The 17260-nt window shown below is 47.5% G+C and overlaps 7 protein-coding genes across 7 annotated transcripts; 3 read left to right on the top strand and 4 right to left on the bottom strand.

Annotated features, from left to right (window-relative positions):
* Positions 1–197: 197 nt before the first annotated feature.
* Positions 198–2776, bottom strand: V1508DRAFT_408947 (aspartyl-tRNA synthetase). The gene is made up of 6 exons (XM_066939085.1): positions 2318–2776; positions 2127–2256; positions 1893–2043; positions 939–1839; positions 736–878; positions 198–683 (listed from the first exon to the last, which is right to left on the bottom strand). Exons 1-6 carry the CDS (start codon positions 2404–2406, stop codon positions 421–423), a joined length of 1677 nt encoding a protein of 558 aa, XP_066798888.1. The 5' UTR covers positions 2407–2776; the 3' UTR covers positions 198–420.
* V1508DRAFT_436717 (small GTPase superfamily) lies at positions 2621–4370 on the top strand. Its single transcript, XM_066942123.1, has 5 exons — positions 2621–3104; positions 3218–3391; positions 3453–3523; positions 3590–3896; positions 3952–4370. The coding sequence occupies exons 1-5, from the start codon at positions 3074–3076 to the stop codon at positions 3993–3995; spliced, it is 627 nt and encodes a 208-aa protein (XP_066798889.1). The 5' UTR covers positions 2621–3073; the 3' UTR covers positions 3996–4370.
* Positions 4371–4540: 170 nt separating this feature from the next.
* On the bottom strand, positions 4541–5265 carry V1508DRAFT_103938 (uncharacterized protein). The gene is made up of 2 exons (XM_066935835.1): positions 5013–5265; positions 4541–4954 (listed from the first exon to the last, which is right to left on the bottom strand). The coding sequence occupies exons 1-2, from the start codon at positions 5175–5177 to the stop codon at positions 4652–4654; spliced, it is 468 nt and encodes a 155-aa protein (XP_066798890.1). The 5' UTR covers positions 5178–5265; the 3' UTR covers positions 4541–4651.
* Positions 5266–5936: 671 nt separating this feature from the next.
* Positions 5937–7495, bottom strand: V1508DRAFT_408956 (SUR7/PalI family-domain-containing protein). Its single transcript, XM_066939086.1, has 3 exons — positions 7111–7495; positions 6697–7042; positions 5937–6641 (listed from the first exon to the last, which is right to left on the bottom strand). Exons 1-3 carry the CDS (start codon positions 7161–7163, stop codon positions 6261–6263), a joined length of 780 nt encoding a protein of 259 aa, XP_066798891.1. The 5' UTR covers positions 7164–7495; the 3' UTR covers positions 5937–6260.
* A 634-nt stretch (positions 7496–8129) lies between these two features.
* On the bottom strand, positions 8130–9497 carry V1508DRAFT_408960 (peptidase C65 Otubain-domain-containing protein). Its single transcript, XM_066939087.1, has 4 exons — positions 9131–9497; positions 8989–9069; positions 8868–8931; positions 8130–8812 (listed from the first exon to the last, which is right to left on the bottom strand). The coding sequence occupies exons 1-4, from the start codon at positions 9242–9244 to the stop codon at positions 8247–8249; spliced, it is 825 nt and encodes a 274-aa protein (XP_066798892.1). The 5' UTR covers positions 9245–9497; the 3' UTR covers positions 8130–8246.
* A 358-nt stretch (positions 9498–9855) lies between these two features.
* V1508DRAFT_363943 (raptor N-terminal caspase like domain-containing protein) lies at positions 9856–14808 on the top strand. The gene is made up of 4 exons (XM_066937288.1): positions 9856–10472; positions 10531–13424; positions 13481–14032; positions 14095–14808. Exons 1-4 carry the CDS (start codon positions 10173–10175, stop codon positions 14423–14425), a joined length of 4077 nt encoding a protein of 1358 aa, XP_066798893.1. The 5' UTR covers positions 9856–10172; the 3' UTR covers positions 14426–14808.
* Positions 14809–14838: 30 nt separating this feature from the next.
* V1508DRAFT_408968 (heat shock protein 70 family) lies at positions 14839–17229 on the top strand. The gene is made up of 2 exons (XM_066939088.1): positions 14839–15026; positions 15131–17229. The coding sequence occupies exons 1-2, from the start codon at positions 14928–14930 to the stop codon at positions 16751–16753; spliced, it is 1722 nt and encodes a 573-aa protein (XP_066798894.1). The 5' UTR covers positions 14839–14927; the 3' UTR covers positions 16754–17229.
* The last annotated feature ends 31 nt before the right edge of the window (positions 17230–17260 follow it).

Below are 17260 nucleotides of genomic sequence, written 5' to 3' on the forward strand. Positions count from 1 at the left end.
GCCTGAAGCCTGGAGGGTACACAAGCCGGACATGCATGAGGAACGCACGCTAATATGAAATAGAGTTTACAATTTCCAGAACAGGGGCCGTCGTTAAGCTCAGTAACCAGAAACAAGCGAATTAAGGTTTTACAACTACGCATAAGCTCTGCTCATAATGAGAGCTAGTCCCCTTTAGGGGCAATTAGAATGAGTCTCGTGCTGTTGCGCAGCGAAAACCCGAGTAGCTTGCTGCACCTTGTCCCTAATAATCTCACCCTTGTCCTACCTGGTGCGGGAAGAGCCGCGTTAGCCAACGCGTCAGTCTTGTACTTGAGTCAAGCAATGTTCATTATCACGATGTTAGAATACTCGTTAACTTTCCATTCAAATACATGCATAGCCTACACTCGCTGGTCAACCGCAGCGAGCCTAATCCGTCTATGGTCGCAATCTTCTGGGGTCGCGCGGGAACAAACTCGCACGTCTAATGTTTTTTAAGTCTAAGAAAAACATGACGACACGCTCTAAGCCGATCCCCCCACCAGCGTGCGGAGGAGCACCGTACGAGAACCCGTCAATGTAATCCTTCAAGCCAGGGCCGTCGGGATCGACTCCGCACTCTTTCATTCTCGTCTTCAGTAGCTCTGCATCATGGACTCGCTGAGCACCAGAGAGAATCTCCTCGCCTCTCATGAAGAAATCTAAGTTTATTAATATCGCTTCGATTTACAGGAGGCTAAGTTTCAAACATACCATATGAGTTGGAGTATTTGGGATCCTCTGGGTCAGGCATAGTATAAAACGGTCTGACAGCGAGAGGGAACTTGTCAAGAATGTAGAAATCGGTGTCATACTTGTCACGGACAAGCTGACCCAATAAGCGCTCATTCTCGGTACTATTAAAGTGTTAACGAATGATCACCATACGCAACCAACAACATCGTAAGCTAACTTACTTTAAATCCTCGAGCTCAGGCAAGTCGCGACCAGCCTCTCTCAGCATGGCAATACCTTCTTTGAATGGAATCCGCACCATTTTTCCATCCTTGGGAAACTTAAATTCCTCGACAGGATACTGACGTCGGACCAAGTCAATCTCACGAGAATACCGCTCTCGCAAGCCTGTGAAAATGTAATGAAAGAGGCCGACAAGGGTATCAATCACCTCGTCATAGTGCTCCTCGAATGCCATCTCCAAATCAAGGCCAATAAATTCAGTCATGTGTCTGTGAGTGTTACTATCTTCAGCACGGAACACGGGAGCAATTTCGAAGACACGTTCGAAGTCGCTAGCGATAAGCATCTGTTTGTGAAATTGTGGGGACTGAGCCAAATAGGCATCGCCGTTGAAGTATTTAATTTTGAAAACGTTTGCGCCTCCCTCAGACGCGGCTGCCATAATCTTAGGCGAGTGAACCTCAATGAAGTTCTGGTTCAGCAAGTACTCTCGGAACAGAGTGCAAACACCAGACGAGATTTTGAAGATGGCCTGGTTGGTCACGGTCCGCAAATCAATGACTCGAGAGTTCAATCGAGTGTCAAGATTGACAACCGGTAGACCGGCAGCTTCAGCCTCAGCTTCACTCCGGGAAGCATCCTCAATGAGAATGGGAAGTTGGTTAGGTGTCTCGGCAATAGTAAAAAGCTGAGTGACTTGGATTTCGGCATCCTGAACAGTCGCAGATCGAATCAAATCAGGAGCAGCCGCAACCTTTCCGTGGACTAACACAATGCTTTCAAGAGAAATAGATCCGGCCCATTTAATGAACTGCTTGGAGACGGAATCCTTGTTGGCGACGAGAATACCTTGGATAAGAGCATTCTGCTGGCGGAAGGCAAAGAAGCACATCTTGTTCCCTACAGATGTGAGAGCCTGTTTCAAAATTTTCGCTGCGCAACAACGTGCTCACCCTGTAATCTTGAAGTGTGAATTCTAGCACGGAAGACAACTTCCTTTCCTTCCCATGTCTTGTCTACATCCTGGATCTGAATTCTCTTAACTCCGCTCTTCGAAGTGCTCTGGATTAACGGCAACTTTCCGTATTTGCCAACTGAGTAGTCCTGCAGAATTTTCACGTTAAAAAGGTCATTGGTTACTCTACAGGATATCGTGGATCACACGAAAACGAACCAATCGTACTTACAACCTCATTAGCTTCCTTAGCGGCTTGCTCAGCAGCAAGTTTGGCAGCCTTCTCAGCCTTTTTGCGGTCCTTCTCACGCTGAGCCTCAAGCTTCTTCAAGGCCTTTTTGGACAGAGGCTGACCATCCTCACTTAAAAAGCGAACAAATCAGCCCACGTCCAGCGCATTGTAGGATCGAAAGATTTACTTACCCCAAAATGACTTCTTCAGCCGGAGCTGGCGCAGGAGTGGGAGGCGGAGTAGCAAGCGGTGGCTCTTCAGGCTTGGTTTCTTCGGGCATTTTTCTGATATTCAGATATTAATCACTCCGTAGTGAATGATACAATGTAATGCGAATAACGTGTTCGACTGTAAATTTTTGGGATCGAAAGGTTACCCGTAATAAGAGTCACGAAGTGTGATTCAACAGTGAGTAAGATCACAAGTTGCTCACATTGACCATGGGATGTGATACTTACCTATTCTCTGCAAGAAATTTGGTCCACTCAGTCGTTCGGGTGGTCAGTGTAAGAATAGTTGTTTCTAAGTATTTTAACACTCAGTAGGTAAGATTGGGATGCGCAGCTGAGATCTATGAATAATTTAGTTTGTGTTTTGCTAGCCTGGCAACAATGGCGAGTGGTTGAATGTGGCTTGTGCACTATGGCAGGTTAGCACAATTATGTGGACCAAGCCACAGAGAGCGCGAGGCACAGTTCATATTTATCCCGCAGACTACGTTGCAACACGAGGGAGGCGACTAAACAATAATACCACCCCGGGCTAGTCTTGAGTGTGTTTGCACCGTGTGTTTCGCCGTTCATCAACCCGCAGTAAATATACTTGTCCGCGGAAACCTTTGCGCTAGAGATAGAAACGAATTCGTTGTCCGAAGAAAATCTCAGGTTTGTTCGGCAGGGGTTGATAATTTATATTTCATTTTTCGAGACCTGTTAGTGGTAGTAGCCATGCCTCTCTGTGGAAGTGCCAAAAGGCCAAGTAAGTGCTTGCCCATTGCCCAACGACAATACGTGCACTTTGTCCTTAGAACTCTGGATCTAAGGGTATCCCTATATACGTGAATTGAGTTGTGTTGCTAACGGTGCGTATAGTATCACGTAAGATTGTCATTCTAGGCGACGGTGCCTGTGGCAAGACTTCATTATTGAACGTCTTCACTCGAGGATACTTCCCACAAGTCTACGAGCCCACCGTCTTCGAAAATTACGTTCACGACATATTTGTTGACGGCACGGCGGTCCAGTTGTCGCTGTGGGATACCGCTGGTATGTAGGCTGCTGCATATTTAGACTAGCGACTGCTAACGAAAAATTTGTCAACATATAGGTCAGGAGGAATTTGACCGGTTGCGATCCCTATCATATAACGACACTCATACAATCATGCTATGCTTCAGTGTATGTCCCTGTTGCGTTGGGAAAGCATTCCTAATTTTTTATACCACATACGCTAATTTGGTCTAGATCGACTCCCGAGACTCATTAGAAAATGTACAGAGCAGATGGGTCGGCGAAATTGCCGATCATTGCGAAGGTGTTAAGTTAGTCTTGGTGGCTTTGAAATGTGATCTACGAAGTACAGTCGGCGACGATGCAAATGGCAATGGGTTCGGAGATGGGCGACGGTCGTACATCAGCTATGATGAGGGTCTGCAAGTTGCACAGAAGATCGGTGCTCTACGATATTTGGAATGTTCAGCGAAGAAGAATAGAGGAGTTAATGAGTGCTTCACCGAGGCGGCTCGATGCGCATTGAGTGCTAAGCCTAAGGGTAATGCTACACCGAGACAGATTAGTGTATTGTATGAAGCTAATTCGAGATACAGGAGCCAAGGATGATCCGCCTGACAGCGGCTGTAAAATAATGTGATGAGATAAGACGGCCATAGCGGCATGTAACAATAATCTAAAACTTAGTTGCCGCTGAGTTTTGTCCATAATTTTGGAATGTGCGGTTTTGACGTTTTCAGTCACGAGATAGCGTTTCAATGCTTGAATTTAGGTTCACTTTGAATTAAAGGGAGGTATGAGGTGTTACAGGTTGATTGTTTTAAATGATTATTTTGTTCGCACGCACTAGATTCCATGTAATAATGATGTAAACTACTACTGGACGTTAGGGAAGATCCTTCACAAAGTAAACGTATCTGAGTACGATACTCGAAAATAGTAAGTACCCTTCCCGAAAGATAAGAGCAAAGCGCAAGTAAATTGCGGGGCCAGCGGGAAAAAAATTGAATAGGGCATATATTAAGATCTCGAAGAACAACTCGTCTTGTAATGCTGGCATTACATCTAATCCCATACTCGGCCCGTTGGCTATATCCAAATTTCAATCAAACTGATTTAAACGTTCAGAGCCAACGTTCGTTTTTGTCGTCGTCTTCTCTACCATGAATTTTCCACTATAATTCCGATTGCAAACCCTTCGAAAAATGATACTATGTACTAATGTTGGGTACAAAATCTAATTGAAAGATTTCGATTCATATAAAGAACACCCGCACAGTCCAAAATTTACTAAGTCTAGTAATTTCTGCTCATCTCCTGGCAAGCCTTAAGCTGCTGCAGATACCAGTCACAAATCTGCATGTTTCCGCTATTGTCATCGAGACATTTGGTGAAATTCCGGGCGTCGACGTCGCAAACACCGCCCTGCTGGTTGTTGCTGTATGCATACGAAGACGGCTGAGAGGCAAGAGGAGCGGCGGCTTGCGGTTGCTCGGCGGGAGGAGCAGAGGAGCCGCCTCCGAAGATGCCTCCAAGAGCGCCACCGAGAGCATGACCGACTGTGGATCCAACGGCGACACCAGCAGCAGTAGAAGCCATCTACAAAGATTAATTAGTTTTAATTTATGGCATACTGATATAAGGACAAGAGTCTTACCTGTCCGAAAAGCGAGGGCTGCTGACCCTGAACGATCACGGGCTGCTGCTGAGCAGGGACAGGTGGGGGATGCGGTTGGTGATGGGCGGGAGGAGCAGCCGTAGTGGACATTGGCCGTCTAGCGGCCGGTGCCGGAGCAGAACGACGAGAAGATGATCGAGGCATTTCTATAATATGTGTTGCTCTTGTATGATTGATGTGTGAGTAACTAGTTGCGATGGATGAAAACCTCCTCGGGGTGGTTGCTTCAGAGGTCGTGCTTTTTAAACTTGCTTGCGAATTCGATGGCTGTTGTTCTACACATACACAGGTTTGCAGACGTTTATAGAATATTCCGAAACCCTATACCCTGGGAGTCTTTCTGACTCTGCATGTGTAAGGCCGGGGCAGTACAGGGTCAGCGGCTGCAAGAGCGTTCGGGGGCGTAAGCCCTATGTCCATAAGTCTTGTAGAATCATATGAACTAGCCCTAAGTACAGCCATCCGACGGCTAATGGGAATTGGTCCTTGAGGCACGGAACGGCACCGTGCTAGTTCACACCCAAAAAGCCCAGAGAGACCGGCCACATGGCACTGCGACATCCAGAATGGTCAGCATCAATGACGCACGGCTAAGCTCCCTGACAACCCACTCTTAGCCTTTTTAGTTTTGTGATAGTGACACCTACCCCGTGTATTAATGTTTACTGTCAGCTGTTATTTATGACTGAGCTTACACTAGAGTATCGGCCGGATACAGCTACATTATGTCAGCGCTTAAAACCAACAACTCGCCATCGGCGGAGTTGCATGGCTTCGATGGATGGGCTGTCGCGACTTGTTTACGAATTGATGTCTACAGGGACCTGCGTTCTACTTCTTGCGAGCGCCGGTGGAAGGCAAAATCTTTTGATGGCCACATGGTCAATCTGCCAATTTCCGCTTCTTAGATCTTAGACAAGTCGTTTATTCTCGATAGATTCACAAACATGACTGCCAGCTAAAGTACACAAAAGGCACTTATCTGTAACACGAGAACCCAAGGCACATTCTTACTAAAACTCACAAAATGCGGATCCAAATAAGAAATTAAAATATTACATTAAATTACAAGAAGGAAGAGCAACAGACATTGGAACGTTGACTGCTCCAAATAACCAGTCAAGATCCTTTCCAATACACACCCATATTAATGATTCGATGAATTCCACTGTTCGATAATTTGCACAGTTTCTGCAATTATTTCTTGCAGACGCTGGAGTTGGCAACTTAGAAGCTTGACTGCTCGTGCGTGGTCTGCGGCTCCATCACATGAGTCCCACTCTCTCCATCGCCAGGATACTCACGGCGTCGTCGGAAGAAGCGGCCTCTTCGCTTCTCTTCTAATGGAACGGCACCACGGGTTCTGGCCCGACCAGCGCGGAATACAAGTAGGTATCCAACCGAACAGAGGATGAGGCACACCACGGAAGTCCAAGCAAAAGCGAAGAGCTTAACGCCGAGACTAGCACTACGGCCCTCGGAGTGAAACGCATTGCGAGCCTTAACGTATAAAGCAGTAGCAAGCGAGGAAGCGATGATATCAGTGATGAGCGCCGCAAGAGCCAAGCCCGCTGTGACGCACGAGGCCAAAAAGGAGCATAGAGCAAACTATATTCAGTTACGTTAGTTGATTTATCTCAGAACAGCGGACCGTAGTTCATACCAATCCGCTCAAGAAAGCAAAGCCAGAGAAAATCGTCGCGATTAAAAAGAACGCAAACGCGAACCGCGAGAGATAGAAGTACGTGCTGTGATTGTTGAGGATGGCCGATGGAACTCCATTAGTCGATCCGAAGTTAACGTCTGGCTGGAATGCATAGGCAGGATGGTTGGGAGTGCAATTGGAATTGAGTCCGTTGCTAACGCTGCAAACGTTCCAGAGCGTCCACCGAGAAATTGGAGGCGCATCTCCGATTCCTGACGTGTCGGCCTGAAAGTAGAAAATCCGATTCAGTGGGTTAGAATCTTTGATGCCAGCGAGAACGATAAATAACAGAAGCAGAGTGGCTCTGTGGACGATTGTAAGTAACTATCACATCATGGCTTAAGATGCCCAAGTGCACTCAATCAAGCATACCCAGATAGCAGAATGAAAGGCACCAACGCAACCAAAATATTCCTTGCCGCCATTGCTTATCGTGTTTGAGATTGAAACCAGTAGGATGCCGATAATATTGGAACAACGAACTGTAGGAGGAGCTGGCAAGAGATCGAAAACAAAAATATAGCCTCAATCGAGGTGATGGACAGTGCGGCGTTATATAGAACATGGTTGGGGTGCCTAATTTTTGTTGCCGGGGGGGAATGATTGGCGTCGAAGTTCTGGACTACATACGTAAACGTTCGAGAGCGGCGCTTTGGCGCTTTTGCACACGATCGAGATCGACAAGGCACCAGCACCAAGTGCACGATTACCAGGCGACTTATGACTGGAGGGCGCGTCCGTGTAAAATAAATCTATAACTTATCACAACTGCGTCGTACCCATCTACACTAGCATCACTAAATATGGCCAGTACCGCAGTACTCAGCCGGATGCATCGCGACGGAAGACTCATGTTTTGCTACGTTCGATCGTCTCCTCGCGCGTCCGCGGGCACATGCTCGAGCTCAGGTGATGGTGAACAAGAGAACTGTGGTCCGCGGGGAATCACGTGCGACTTCGATGAGCGAGCGTGAGGCGCGGGCTTATACGGTGGCTGCATTAGATGATGTCATCACGCCGGAGTTAGGGATAGGGTTCCGGCCCAATATCCAAGCGCACGTAATCATCTTCGCCTCTATTTCATCCATTCGTTAATTCAGGAGCCTGCATACTTCCGTCACCAGTAAAACTATGATCGACACCTGTCTGCGGCTCCAGCAAACTCTACTATACCTTACAGGGCCCTGTCGTCATGGAAGATACAATGCATGCACCTCGGTAGCGAGATCAGCAGACTAGTACCACCGACTCAGCTCAGGGCATCATGCGTAAGTTTGGCGGCTCGCTACGCTTTAGTGCTCAGGCACCCGGCGAGGAGTCACGCTCTGGTCCGTGATGAGGCATCTTTTCTGAGTCTGCATACCCAGGAAGCGTCTCAATATCAAATGTTCGCTTTACACAACATATGAACGATCTATTGCTATGCAATCTAGCGAGAGTAAAATGATACTCGATGTGAATAAAAAAATCGATGATGAATCCGCCATGACAAGCAACTTGCGACTACACTATTTGTAGAATATGTCGTAGTGCCCAGGTCTATACAATAAATCTATCTTAAGTGAAGGCGGATCTACCTCAACTGCTGATTCCGTCGGAAAAAAATTATGAACAATGGCTTCGTCACCTGCGCTACGGTCCATATACACCACTCCCAGGTCCACAGTCGTCATTGAGTTTACCAGTGCACTCAACGCCAGATGATCGGCCTCGACTGAAAACGCCTCTATGTTCCGGTTACAATACTCGCTGATATCAGCACCCTCTCCATCGTCTATAAAAGGAAGGTAGTCGTCCGCGTGTGTCTTGATATACGCAGCCGCTAATAATCTGAAATGCACTATGATTGCAGATGAGACTTCCGCATTATTGAACTCAGAAACTAACTGCTCTGGGGTCATATCCGGAAGTTTCTGGAAAAGATTGGACGTCTCTTCGACAAAATCTATGTAGCCTGTCTCGCTGTATCCAGCTGCATCGAGTATGCCCGTTCGTGACAGTAGAAACTTTGATGATGCTTCGATTTCTTCTTTCGATAGCTTCGACAGTAGCTCAAAATATCTGAACGCAAAAGCTATGCAACTATTAGCTAGAGCATCGGCAAATGCCGGGTCCCCGCGCATGCTCACCTCTCCAGGCACAGTTGCCGTCTCCTCTAACCGGTCGATATCCAGCATTTCCTCCACCGAGTGCCTGACATACGTCAGTTTATCGAACTGTAACACGTATTGTCTATGAAGCAAACCATACTTTTATCTTACTCCGAAAAGTGGCATCCTTATATTCGTCGAGCAGCACGCTGATAGGTTTGAAGTCTCCCACCAATGGATTCTAATCCAGCCAAGTATTAACAGTACAGAAATCAAATAATCAGGACCGATAGCTCACATACCTTGGAAGCTTCTACGTCTTTAATCTCCTGGGTTAATCGCAGAATAGTTATGTCATCTAGCTGATCTGGATCATGCTCCACTGCGACGGTGGGTACCTCTCCTTCTTGGACCATGGTTACGTGGGGGTGCTGGTGCAGCTGATAGGAAATCGTCTAGCTATAATAAAGTCGCAATTAAATAATAAGTCCCTCCGACGACGCGAAATCGAGGGTTATTCGTATTCTAAATCGTCGAAAATGCGATGTCGTCGTCACGGTTTCTGCATACGATTTCTGGGACTGGGGGTATTCTGGGAGTATTCGACTTTGGTGGAGATGTACGTAGAGCATTTACTATGGAGGAACTTGTAACGCGAACGGGTTTTCTAAGCACGGTCCTTAAATTTTAATTTTTATAATTTATTTCTTTCCATTTGTTTGAGTTATTTCTTTATGTTAAGAGTCGGTCGGTATAGCTATTAGAATCCCCACATTACCCAATGTACAGTATCAAACGAGTTGATCAGGGACGATTTAAACCACGGTGTAACTCTCCACCGTCGTAATGAAAGCCCATAACAGATTGCATACCATACAAAAATGACAGCACGCTCTTGTCCAGCAGTTGTCTTCGACCTTTCTAGCAAGCCTAAATGTGATGATCGCAACGGGCCCGACGTCAGGTCTTGTGAGGCGCTGATTCTGTCAACGAACCCTAAGTGAATTCAAAGAGTGAGTTGGTGCCAGCAGAGTGCATACAAGCCACTGGCTAACAATTTTCAACGACCGCTCAACGAAATCCAAGACTCCAGGCTAAATAGCACTGCAGTACTGTACTCACGCCTGTGTACGGTTTTTGTTCAATAAGACACGATCGACCTGTATGAATCTATCACATATCTAGTTCTTTCATCCAGCATTGGTGGATACTGCGTTGTTTTGAGGTTGATCTCAGCGCAACGAGCCGTCGATTCGACAGTCTGTTGAGCTGGTCCCAAACAGTTCGGTCAGTGACACTCGCCCTTACAGCATACTCGATTCGATCGAGAACATAGTGCCCGATATGAATGAGCCGTTACCAATTTCGCATACCTCATCGATTCACATAAACGGTATTCTGACATCCCATGGTTATGTCATTAATGATGGAACCGAGGCGGGAGTTAATGGACACCATCCGGACTCAGTTAGCAGCAATGGAATCTCAGGGAGCCAGAGCTCAAATATGGTCCTATCGGGAGTAGAAGAGCCCTTACGTGACGATCCAAACGATGCGGCATTCAAGTACCATGAACGTATGGCCCTCAGACATGGCTTTGAGGATGTGTACAACTCAGAGTACTACATGAATTTACTGGCTCAGGTCTGTGTCATCATATTGCTCAATAATTTTCTCACTCCGCTAACGACACGTCACGAAGAATTTCTATATCTATTTCGATGACAAACGACACGAAACAGCAGGAAATCCGAAACCCTGGGTGGAGTCGGACGCGATACTTCCAGATTGGAGGATGAAAGATCGGCAAAAAACAGTATCGGCGGCAATTGTTTTATGTCTGAATTTAGGAGTCGATCCTCCGGACGTTGTCAAGACAGAACCATGCGCGAAGTTGGAGGCATGGGTTGACCCCAGTGAGCATCAGGATTCGAAGAAAGCTACCGAGCTGATTGCAAAAAATTTGCAAAGTCAGTATGAGACTCTCAGCATGCGGACTAGATATAAACAAAGCTTGGATCCGAACGTTGAAGATGCGAAGCGATTTTGTGTTAGTCTTCGCCGTGGCGCGAAGGACGAGCGTATCTTATTTCACTACAATGGACATGGCGTTCCTAAACCGACTGCATCTGGTGAGATTTGGGTGTTCAATAAGGGATACACTCAGTACATTCCAGTTTCTATATACGACCTGCAATCCTGGCTAGGCGCACCATGCCTATTTGTCTATGACTGTCATGCAGCAGGAAACATTGTCGCGAACTTCAATAGATTTGTCGAGAAGCGAATAACAGATGACATGAAGAATAAAGACGGAAATTCTCCGGGATCAACGCCCGGTGTTCAGTATCGTGAATGTATTCAGCTAGCGGCGTGCCAAGCCAACGAATACCTACCAATGAATCCCGACTTGCCAATGGATTTGTTCACTTGCTGCCTTACAAGTCCAATCGAGATAGCAATTCGCTGGTTCATTTTACAATCGCCGCTCCCGAAGGCAAATCTGAGCCTAGACGTCACTATTCCTGGTCGATTAGCCGATCGGAGGACGCCACTAGGCGAGCTGAACTGGATTTTCACAGCGATTACGGACACGATTGCATGGTCACAGTTAGAGGCACCACTATTTAAGAAACTTTTCCGGCAAGATTTGATGGTTGCGGCATTGTTCCGAAATTTCTTGCTTGCGGAGCGTATCTTGAGAGTTCATAACTGCCATCCGATCTCGGAGCCAAAGCTTCCGTCGACCCACAATCACCCTATGTGGGAATCCTGGGATCTAGCAGTTGACCAATGTCTAGCACAGCTACCTATGCTCGAGGCAGCGGAAGAAGGCGGGCCACCATATGAATACAAACATTCTACATTTTTCGAGGAGCAACTCACGGCATTCGAGATCTGGCTGAAATACGGGTCGAAGACAAAAAGACCTCCAGAGCAATTGCCAGTTGTCCTGCAGGTTCTCTTATCACAAGTGCATCGGCTCCGAGCGTTAATATTGCTCAGTAGGTTCTTGGATCTGGGGCCATGGGCTGTATATCTTGCATTGTCGATCGGCATTTTCCCCTATGTCTTGAAGTTACTGCAATCTCCGGCTCAAGAGCTGCGCCCGGTATTAGTATTTATTTGGGCACGCATCATGTCAGTTGACTACCAGAATATTCAACAAGAATTATTGAAGGATAATGGCTGCAGCTACTTTATTCAGATCCTTACGTCGAAAGAAGGAGTCCCAACAGGCGCTGAGAATGTCGGAGAGCACCATGCGATGTGTGCATTTATTATCGCGTTATTCTGTTGTGGTAACAAGGCAGCGCAGCGTGCCTGCATGGGTCCGGACGTCTTACCAGCTTGCTTGATACATATACAGAACCCAGATAGCGCCCTCCTCCGCCAATGGGCGTGCTTGTGTATCTCTCAGCTCTGGGAAGGTAATCCGGAAGCCAAGTGGATGGGTGTTCGTGAGGACGCGCCTGCCAAGCTTGCCGTCTTGTTGGAGGATCCCGTTCCTGAAGTCCGTACTGCGGTGTTGGTTGCCTTATCAACATTCTTAGAGACGTCGGAGAACGAAATCGCGTCGGAAGAGTTCAACGTGGAGGTTGAGAATCGGGAAGCTCAGATTGCCTTTGCTACACTGAAGTTAACTGGCGATGGATCCGGAATGGTTCGCAAGGAAATTGTTGTCCTATTTTCTCGCTTCGTGAAGCACTACGCTTCGAAGTTTATGGTAATTGCTTTCCGACAACTTGAACAGGATAAGGCACAGCGAGATAGTGCGGGAAGTAATGTACCGTCATTGGTGTCTCTTGAGTTCCCACATAGTACAATTTTCGTGGGAGTCTGGAAGGCACTGCTTGTTTTATCTACAGATCCGTTCGTGGAGGTGGGCGATATGGCGTGTGATGTAGTGAGCTACGTTTATCTGCTTCTACTACAATCACCCTTGGCTCGTGTCGCGGAGGACCTCATGGAGGCCGCTGCAAAATATCCCATGGTAAAGCAGCCTCCCGCTGTGAGCGCAATTCGAGATGCAGAGACCTCATCTATAAATTCACAATCGTCAACGGCATCACCACATCGCAACGGTTCAGCGTCGGTTCTTGCTTCGACTCTTCGACGGTCCGTTTCAATTGCCACGTCACTGCGCAATCTGGCGTTGGGATACAGCGATACGGGCTCGCCGGTGCCTGAAATCAACCAGCCGCCCGTCGCGAATGGTGTCTCGGTCTCGACAATCCCCTATGGTACTGGAATTCATCCCAACACAGCCCGCTACAAACGTCGCAAGTCGCATGAGTCTTTGACCATGCCTCTTCGCTCCGGCTTTTTTGAGTGGTCATGCGAGTATTTCCAAGAACCACAAATGAGTCAGGCCGAGATGGATGAGCCGGGCAGCGTGGACTATAACCAACGCTTGTGGCGCCGGACAAGAAATGAGAAGACGCTGGCATATACTCAGCCACAGAAGGAACTAGCCTCGAATTCTTCGTGGAGTTTTCAGATTGGATTTTTGAACAATGCGACCCAGCCTACTAAACTAGTTTTTGCTCAGTTTGAACCGCATTTGATCGCCGTGGATGATCGGGATGGTGTCACGTACGTGGTTGATTTAGAGCGTTTAGTGGAATGGAGAAAAGCTAACTATTGTTAAGTGTGTGGCATTGGCCTGAAAATAAGAAGCTGAACAGGTTTTGCAATGCGAATCCACCCGGAACGAAAATCACGGAGGCGAAGCTAATCAACGAAGATGATGTTCCGCTCCTGATGACCGGAGCCGGTGACGGCGTTATCCGACTCTACAGAAACTACGAGTCAGAAGATAGGATCGAACTCGCTTGCGCGTGGCGGGCACTGACAGACATGTTACCTTCAAACAAGTCTAGCGGTCTCGTTGCGGATTGGCAGCAGGGTCGTGGTACAATGCTTGTTGGTGGTGATGTAAAGGTTATCCGACTTTGGGATGCCCCTAGAGAACTTTGCATGGCCGATATTCCGGCTCGATCGGGTAGTCCTATCACGTCGCTGACGTCTGATCAAGTTGCTGGCCACATTTTCATTGCTGGATTTGGCGACGGAGCCTTGAGAGTGTATGACCGCAGAATTGACCCAAGGGAGGCGATGGTAAAGGTATGGAAATATCATAGGAGCTGGGTGTTGAATGTGCATATGCAACGCGGTGGTGCCCGAGAGCTTGCTAGCGGAAGGTACGTGTCTGAGCTTTCTGCGAATCTGAGATATAAGTCGAACTGGTGACTAACGAAAACAGTGTGGATGGAAAGGTTCATTTATGGGACTTGCGCATGGATGATCCAGTCCTGAGCTTCCAGGCTCACGAGCGCGGCATGCGAGCTACATATGTTCACGAACATGCGCCGATTCTTGCTACTGGTTCGCAGATGGTCAAGATCTGGCGTCTATCGGGAGAACATTCTGCGACAGTCAAGAACAATAGCGGATATATGCTTCAGAACCGGATGCAGTACGTCTCCGCGGTGTGTTTCCACCCGCACAGAATGGTGATGGCAGCGAATAATTCGCATGACGCCCATGTCAGCGTCTATAACTGCACCGCGAATTTAGTGCATGATTTTTCGTAACGACATGAGGGGATAGACTGGGCGAATGTCTCTACTGGATTTGAGGCGTGCGCATTCAAGCATTAGTGACTTGATTCATATCAGATTTAATTTTTTTATCTACCTAAACATTGGCGTTCGGAAAATTATTGATATTTATTTTGGCTATCTTACTGTATTTACATTTAGTATACATACATAATATTGTCATGTCGGGTTGTATCATAGTGGTTGACAGATGTTGAGTGTTAATTATGTGAATAGGAGTAGTTAATAATATAATCTAATTTTTGGCAGGATCTAGTTGCCTTCGCTTTTGTGCGAACGTGCGGCTCTGAGGAGTTGCTATATTCCTTGACTGGCTCACACGTTTGTGACCAAGCATCAAATTTTCAACACCGAGGGAGGTGCAGATCACAAACAGGCCAGTGAACTTTTTTTTGAAAATCCTGATACACTGACATACACCTTTCAATCGTTGCGCATTTTATAGCGATAAACCTAGTTGCATAAATCAAGGAATATGGCGACCGAGAACGGTGCCGATAATGTTGAAGGCACGACTGCTGTTATTGGTATCTCCTTTGGAAATGACAATTCTTCGATTGCCTTTCCCGCGAAAGTACGTGGCATTTTGATTGAAAGGGGATTGCTCGCAACTTGTCTCTGATCTCGTCATCTCATATTCAACTTTTGAGTATTTGGTATACTAATATGGGGTAACAGGACGGCAAGGTCGAAGTTATTGCCAACCAGGACGGTGACAGAAGCATCCCATCTGTCCTGGCTTATGTCGGCGAAGACGAATACCACGGTTTCCAAGCCAAGGCACAGCTCGTCCGAAACTCAGAGAATACTATCGCCAATTTCCACGACTTTATCGGTAAGTCGTATGCGGAGATCGATCCCACGTACTCGCATAGATCGGCTCACCCTGTCGAGCAAGACGGTGTGGTTGGATACAAGGTCGTGCTTTCATCGGAAGAAGGTGCACAGCCGGAATTTATTTCTGTGGCGGAAATTACGAAGCGGCATTTGGCTAGATTGAAAGAATCCGCGTTTGATTTCTTGGGAAAGCCCATTACCGGAGCTGTGATTGCTGTTCCGACTGATTTCTCTAACTCTCAATGCCGAGAGCTCAAGATGATTGCCGAGGCGGCTGGTATCAATGTTCTTCAGATCATCCACGAACCAGTAGCGGCTCTCCTCGCATACGATGTCGCCAACAATGGCGCATTCTCTGAAGATCGAATTGTCCTTGTTGCGGATTTCGGCGCGACACGAAGTGATGGTGCGGTTATTGCTGTCAGGGGTGGCATGTACACTGTCCTTGCGACCGCCCACAACTACGAGCTCGGCGGCACAGCGCTAGATCAGACTTTAATCGACCATTTTGCGAAAGAATTCGAAAAGAAGCATGGTATTGACCCACGAACTGAGTCTGCGCGGTCGTTGGCAAAGTTGGCCGCGGAGGCCGAGGTTACCAAGAAGACATTGAGTGCGAGCAACAGTGCAACTATTTCGATTGAGAGTTTGGCTGGTGGATTAGATTTCCACTCGACGATCAACCGACTACGGTACGAGATGCTTGCCCGGAAAGCTCTGGATAATGTTGCGTCCTTCGTGGAGGAGCTTGTTAAGAAGGCTGGTCTAGATGCTTTGGACGTTGATGAGGTTGTCTTGGTCGGTGGAAGTTCGCACACCCCTAAGATTGCGTCGCGGATCGAATCGCTGTTCCCGGAGACTACGAAGATCGAGGCGCCAGCTACTAGTCCCAAGGCGTTGAACCCGGCCGAATTAGTGGCGCGCGGTGCGGCAGTGCAGGCATCCCTCGTTCAGGAGTTTGAGAAGCGCGACATTGAGGAATCTACGCAGCCAGTTGTCACGAACGCGCCACACCTCACAAAGCCTATCGGTGTCGTGCTTGGAGACGGCACGTTTGCCACTATGTTGGAGAGCTATACCGCCGTCCCAATCCGGAAATCAAAGATGTTCGAGGCGCCAAAAGAAGGTGGCGATGTTGTCGTCGAGATATGGGAGGGCGAGTCCGAGATCGTCACCAAAAAGATCGAAAAGCCAATGGAGAACGGCGATGGCCATGGAAATGATGAAGAGGATGATTTTGATGGCGACGAGTTCGAAGACGGCGAGGACGACGAGGAGAGGGAGAAGGTCGTCAAAGCTCTAACCAAAGTCGCAGATGTTGGGCTGAAGAGCGTCAAGGCGGGAGCTAAGATTGAGGTGATTATTAACATCGCAGCCGACATGAAGGTGAGCGTCGCAGTGCGGGAGCTCGGCGGGCAGGCGGTCAGAGGAAAGATTGAGGGCACCGAAGTTGTCAAATTATGAAAGTGCGTTATAGTATCGGTATTAATTTGGTTGGCATAGAGATGCGGATGGGACAAGGTATTATAAAAGTCATGTTGTAGAATATGCTTCTTAATTTGAAATGTTTATACGGAAAATACGAGAATTGAGAAGTTGACCTATGGAGGAAAATAACGCGCTTAGAGCATCTCAACGATATAATATGAATGACTCATGTTCGTTTCAGTTGCTTGCTGGTGACCAAGGCATCTGGTCAGATTGAGTTGGCAAGGCGCTAGTTTAGCTTGCACATTGCACATTGCACATTCTACTTAGCAGAAGTCAGCCTTCTTGTAGAGCCATGGCGCCTAAGAACTATTTGAAGTTGAATGGCGCATGCATCATAACGCCAATATTCAGGACAGTGACAGTAGAGTTGACTGAAATGTACACCACAATTAGTGGATTGGCTAACGCAAGAGCAAACGCTAATTGGGCTGAGAGGCTGGGCCGAGGGCAACCGTGAGCGTCACACGCGCTAGCGCAGGT

This window comes from Lipomyces doorenjongii, assembly GCF_038497915.1.
Source record: "Lipomyces doorenjongii strain NRRL Y-27504 unplaced genomic scaffold V1508scaffold_2, whole genome shotgun sequence".
NCBI classification, from domain to species: domain Eukaryota; kingdom Fungi; phylum Ascomycota; class Lipomycetes; order Lipomycetales; family Lipomycetaceae; genus Lipomyces; species Lipomyces doorenjongii.

What these genes read in the sequence shown, in the direction of transcription:
- V1508DRAFT_363943 (XM_066937288.1), top strand. Translation starts at nt 10,173, where the DNA reads ATGAATGAGCCGTTACCAATTTCGCATACCTCATCGATTCACATAAAC. An exon ending in ACATGAATTTACTGGCTCAG is followed by an intron (nt 10,473 to 10,530) that starts GTCTGTGTCATC and finishes CACGTCACGAAG; the next exon opens with AATTTCTATATCTATTTCGA. An exon ending in CGAGAGCTTGCTAGCGGAAG is followed by an intron (nt 14,033 to 14,094) that starts GTACGTGTCTGA and finishes TAACGAAAACAG; the next exon opens with TGTGGATGGAAAGGTTCATT.
- V1508DRAFT_408960 (XM_066939087.1), bottom strand. Translation starts at nt 9,244, where the DNA reads ATGGTCCAAGAAGGAGAGGTACCCACCGTCGCAGTGGAGCATGATCCA. An exon ending in AAGACGTAGAAGCTTCCAAG is followed by an intron (nt 9,070 to 9,130) that starts GTATGTGAGCTA and finishes TGGCTGGATTAG; the next exon opens with AATCCATTGGTGGGAGACTT. An exon ending in CTTTTCGGAGTAAGATAAAA is followed by an intron (nt 8,932 to 8,988) that starts GTATGGTTTGCT and finishes GACGTATGTCAG; the next exon opens with GCACTCGGTGGAGGAAATGC.
- V1508DRAFT_408956 (XM_066939086.1), bottom strand. Translation starts at nt 7,163, where the DNA reads ATGGCGGCAAGGAATATTTTGGTTGCGTTGGTGCCTTTCATTCTGCTA. An exon ending in CCTTTCATTCTGCTATCTGG is followed by an intron (nt 7,043 to 7,110) that starts GTATGCTTGATT and finishes AATCGTCCACAG; the next exon opens with AGCCACTCTGCTTCTGTTAT. An exon ending in TTGCTTTCTTGAGCGGATTG is followed by an intron (nt 6,642 to 6,696) that starts GTATGAACTACG and finishes AACTGAATATAG; the next exon opens with TTTGCTCTATGCTCCTTTTT.
- V1508DRAFT_408968 (XM_066939088.1), top strand. Translation starts at nt 14,928, where the DNA reads ATGGCGACCGAGAACGGTGCCGATAATGTTGAAGGCACGACTGCTGTT. An exon ending in CGATTGCCTTTCCCGCGAAA is followed by an intron (nt 15,027 to 15,130) that starts GTACGTGGCATT and finishes ATGGGGTAACAG; the next exon opens with GACGGCAAGGTCGAAGTTAT.
- V1508DRAFT_103938 (XM_066935835.1), bottom strand. Translation starts at nt 5,177, where the DNA reads ATGCCTCGATCATCTTCTCGTCGTTCTGCTCCGGCACCGGCCGCTAGA. An exon ending in AGCCCTCGCTTTTCGGACAG is followed by an intron (nt 4,955 to 5,012) that starts GTAAGACTCTTG and finishes TAATCTTTGTAG; the next exon opens with ATGGCTTCTACTGCTGCTGG.
- V1508DRAFT_436717 (XM_066942123.1), top strand. Translation starts at nt 3,074, where the DNA reads ATGCCTCTCTGTGGAAGTGCCAAAAGGCCAA. An exon ending in GTCGCTGTGGGATACCGCTG is followed by an intron (nt 3,392 to 3,452) that starts GTATGTAGGCTG and finishes GTCAACATATAG; the next exon opens with GTCAGGAGGAATTTGACCGG. An exon ending in ATTGAGTGCTAAGCCTAAGG is followed by an intron (nt 3,897 to 3,951) that starts GTAATGCTACAC and finishes TTCGAGATACAG; the next exon opens with GAGCCAAGGATGATCCGCCT.
- V1508DRAFT_408947 (XM_066939085.1), bottom strand. Translation starts at nt 2,406, where the DNA reads ATGCCCGAAGAAACCAAGCCTGAAGAGCCACCGCTTGCTACTCCGCCT. An exon ending in TCACACTTCAAGATTACAGG is followed by an intron (nt 1,840 to 1,892) that starts GTGAGCACGTTG and finishes TCACATCTGTAG; the next exon opens with GGAACAAGATGTGCTTCTTT. An exon ending in CAAATACTCCAACTCATATG is followed by an intron (nt 684 to 735) that starts GTATGTTTGAAA and finishes TAATAAACTTAG; the next exon opens with ATTTCTTCATGAGAGGCGAG.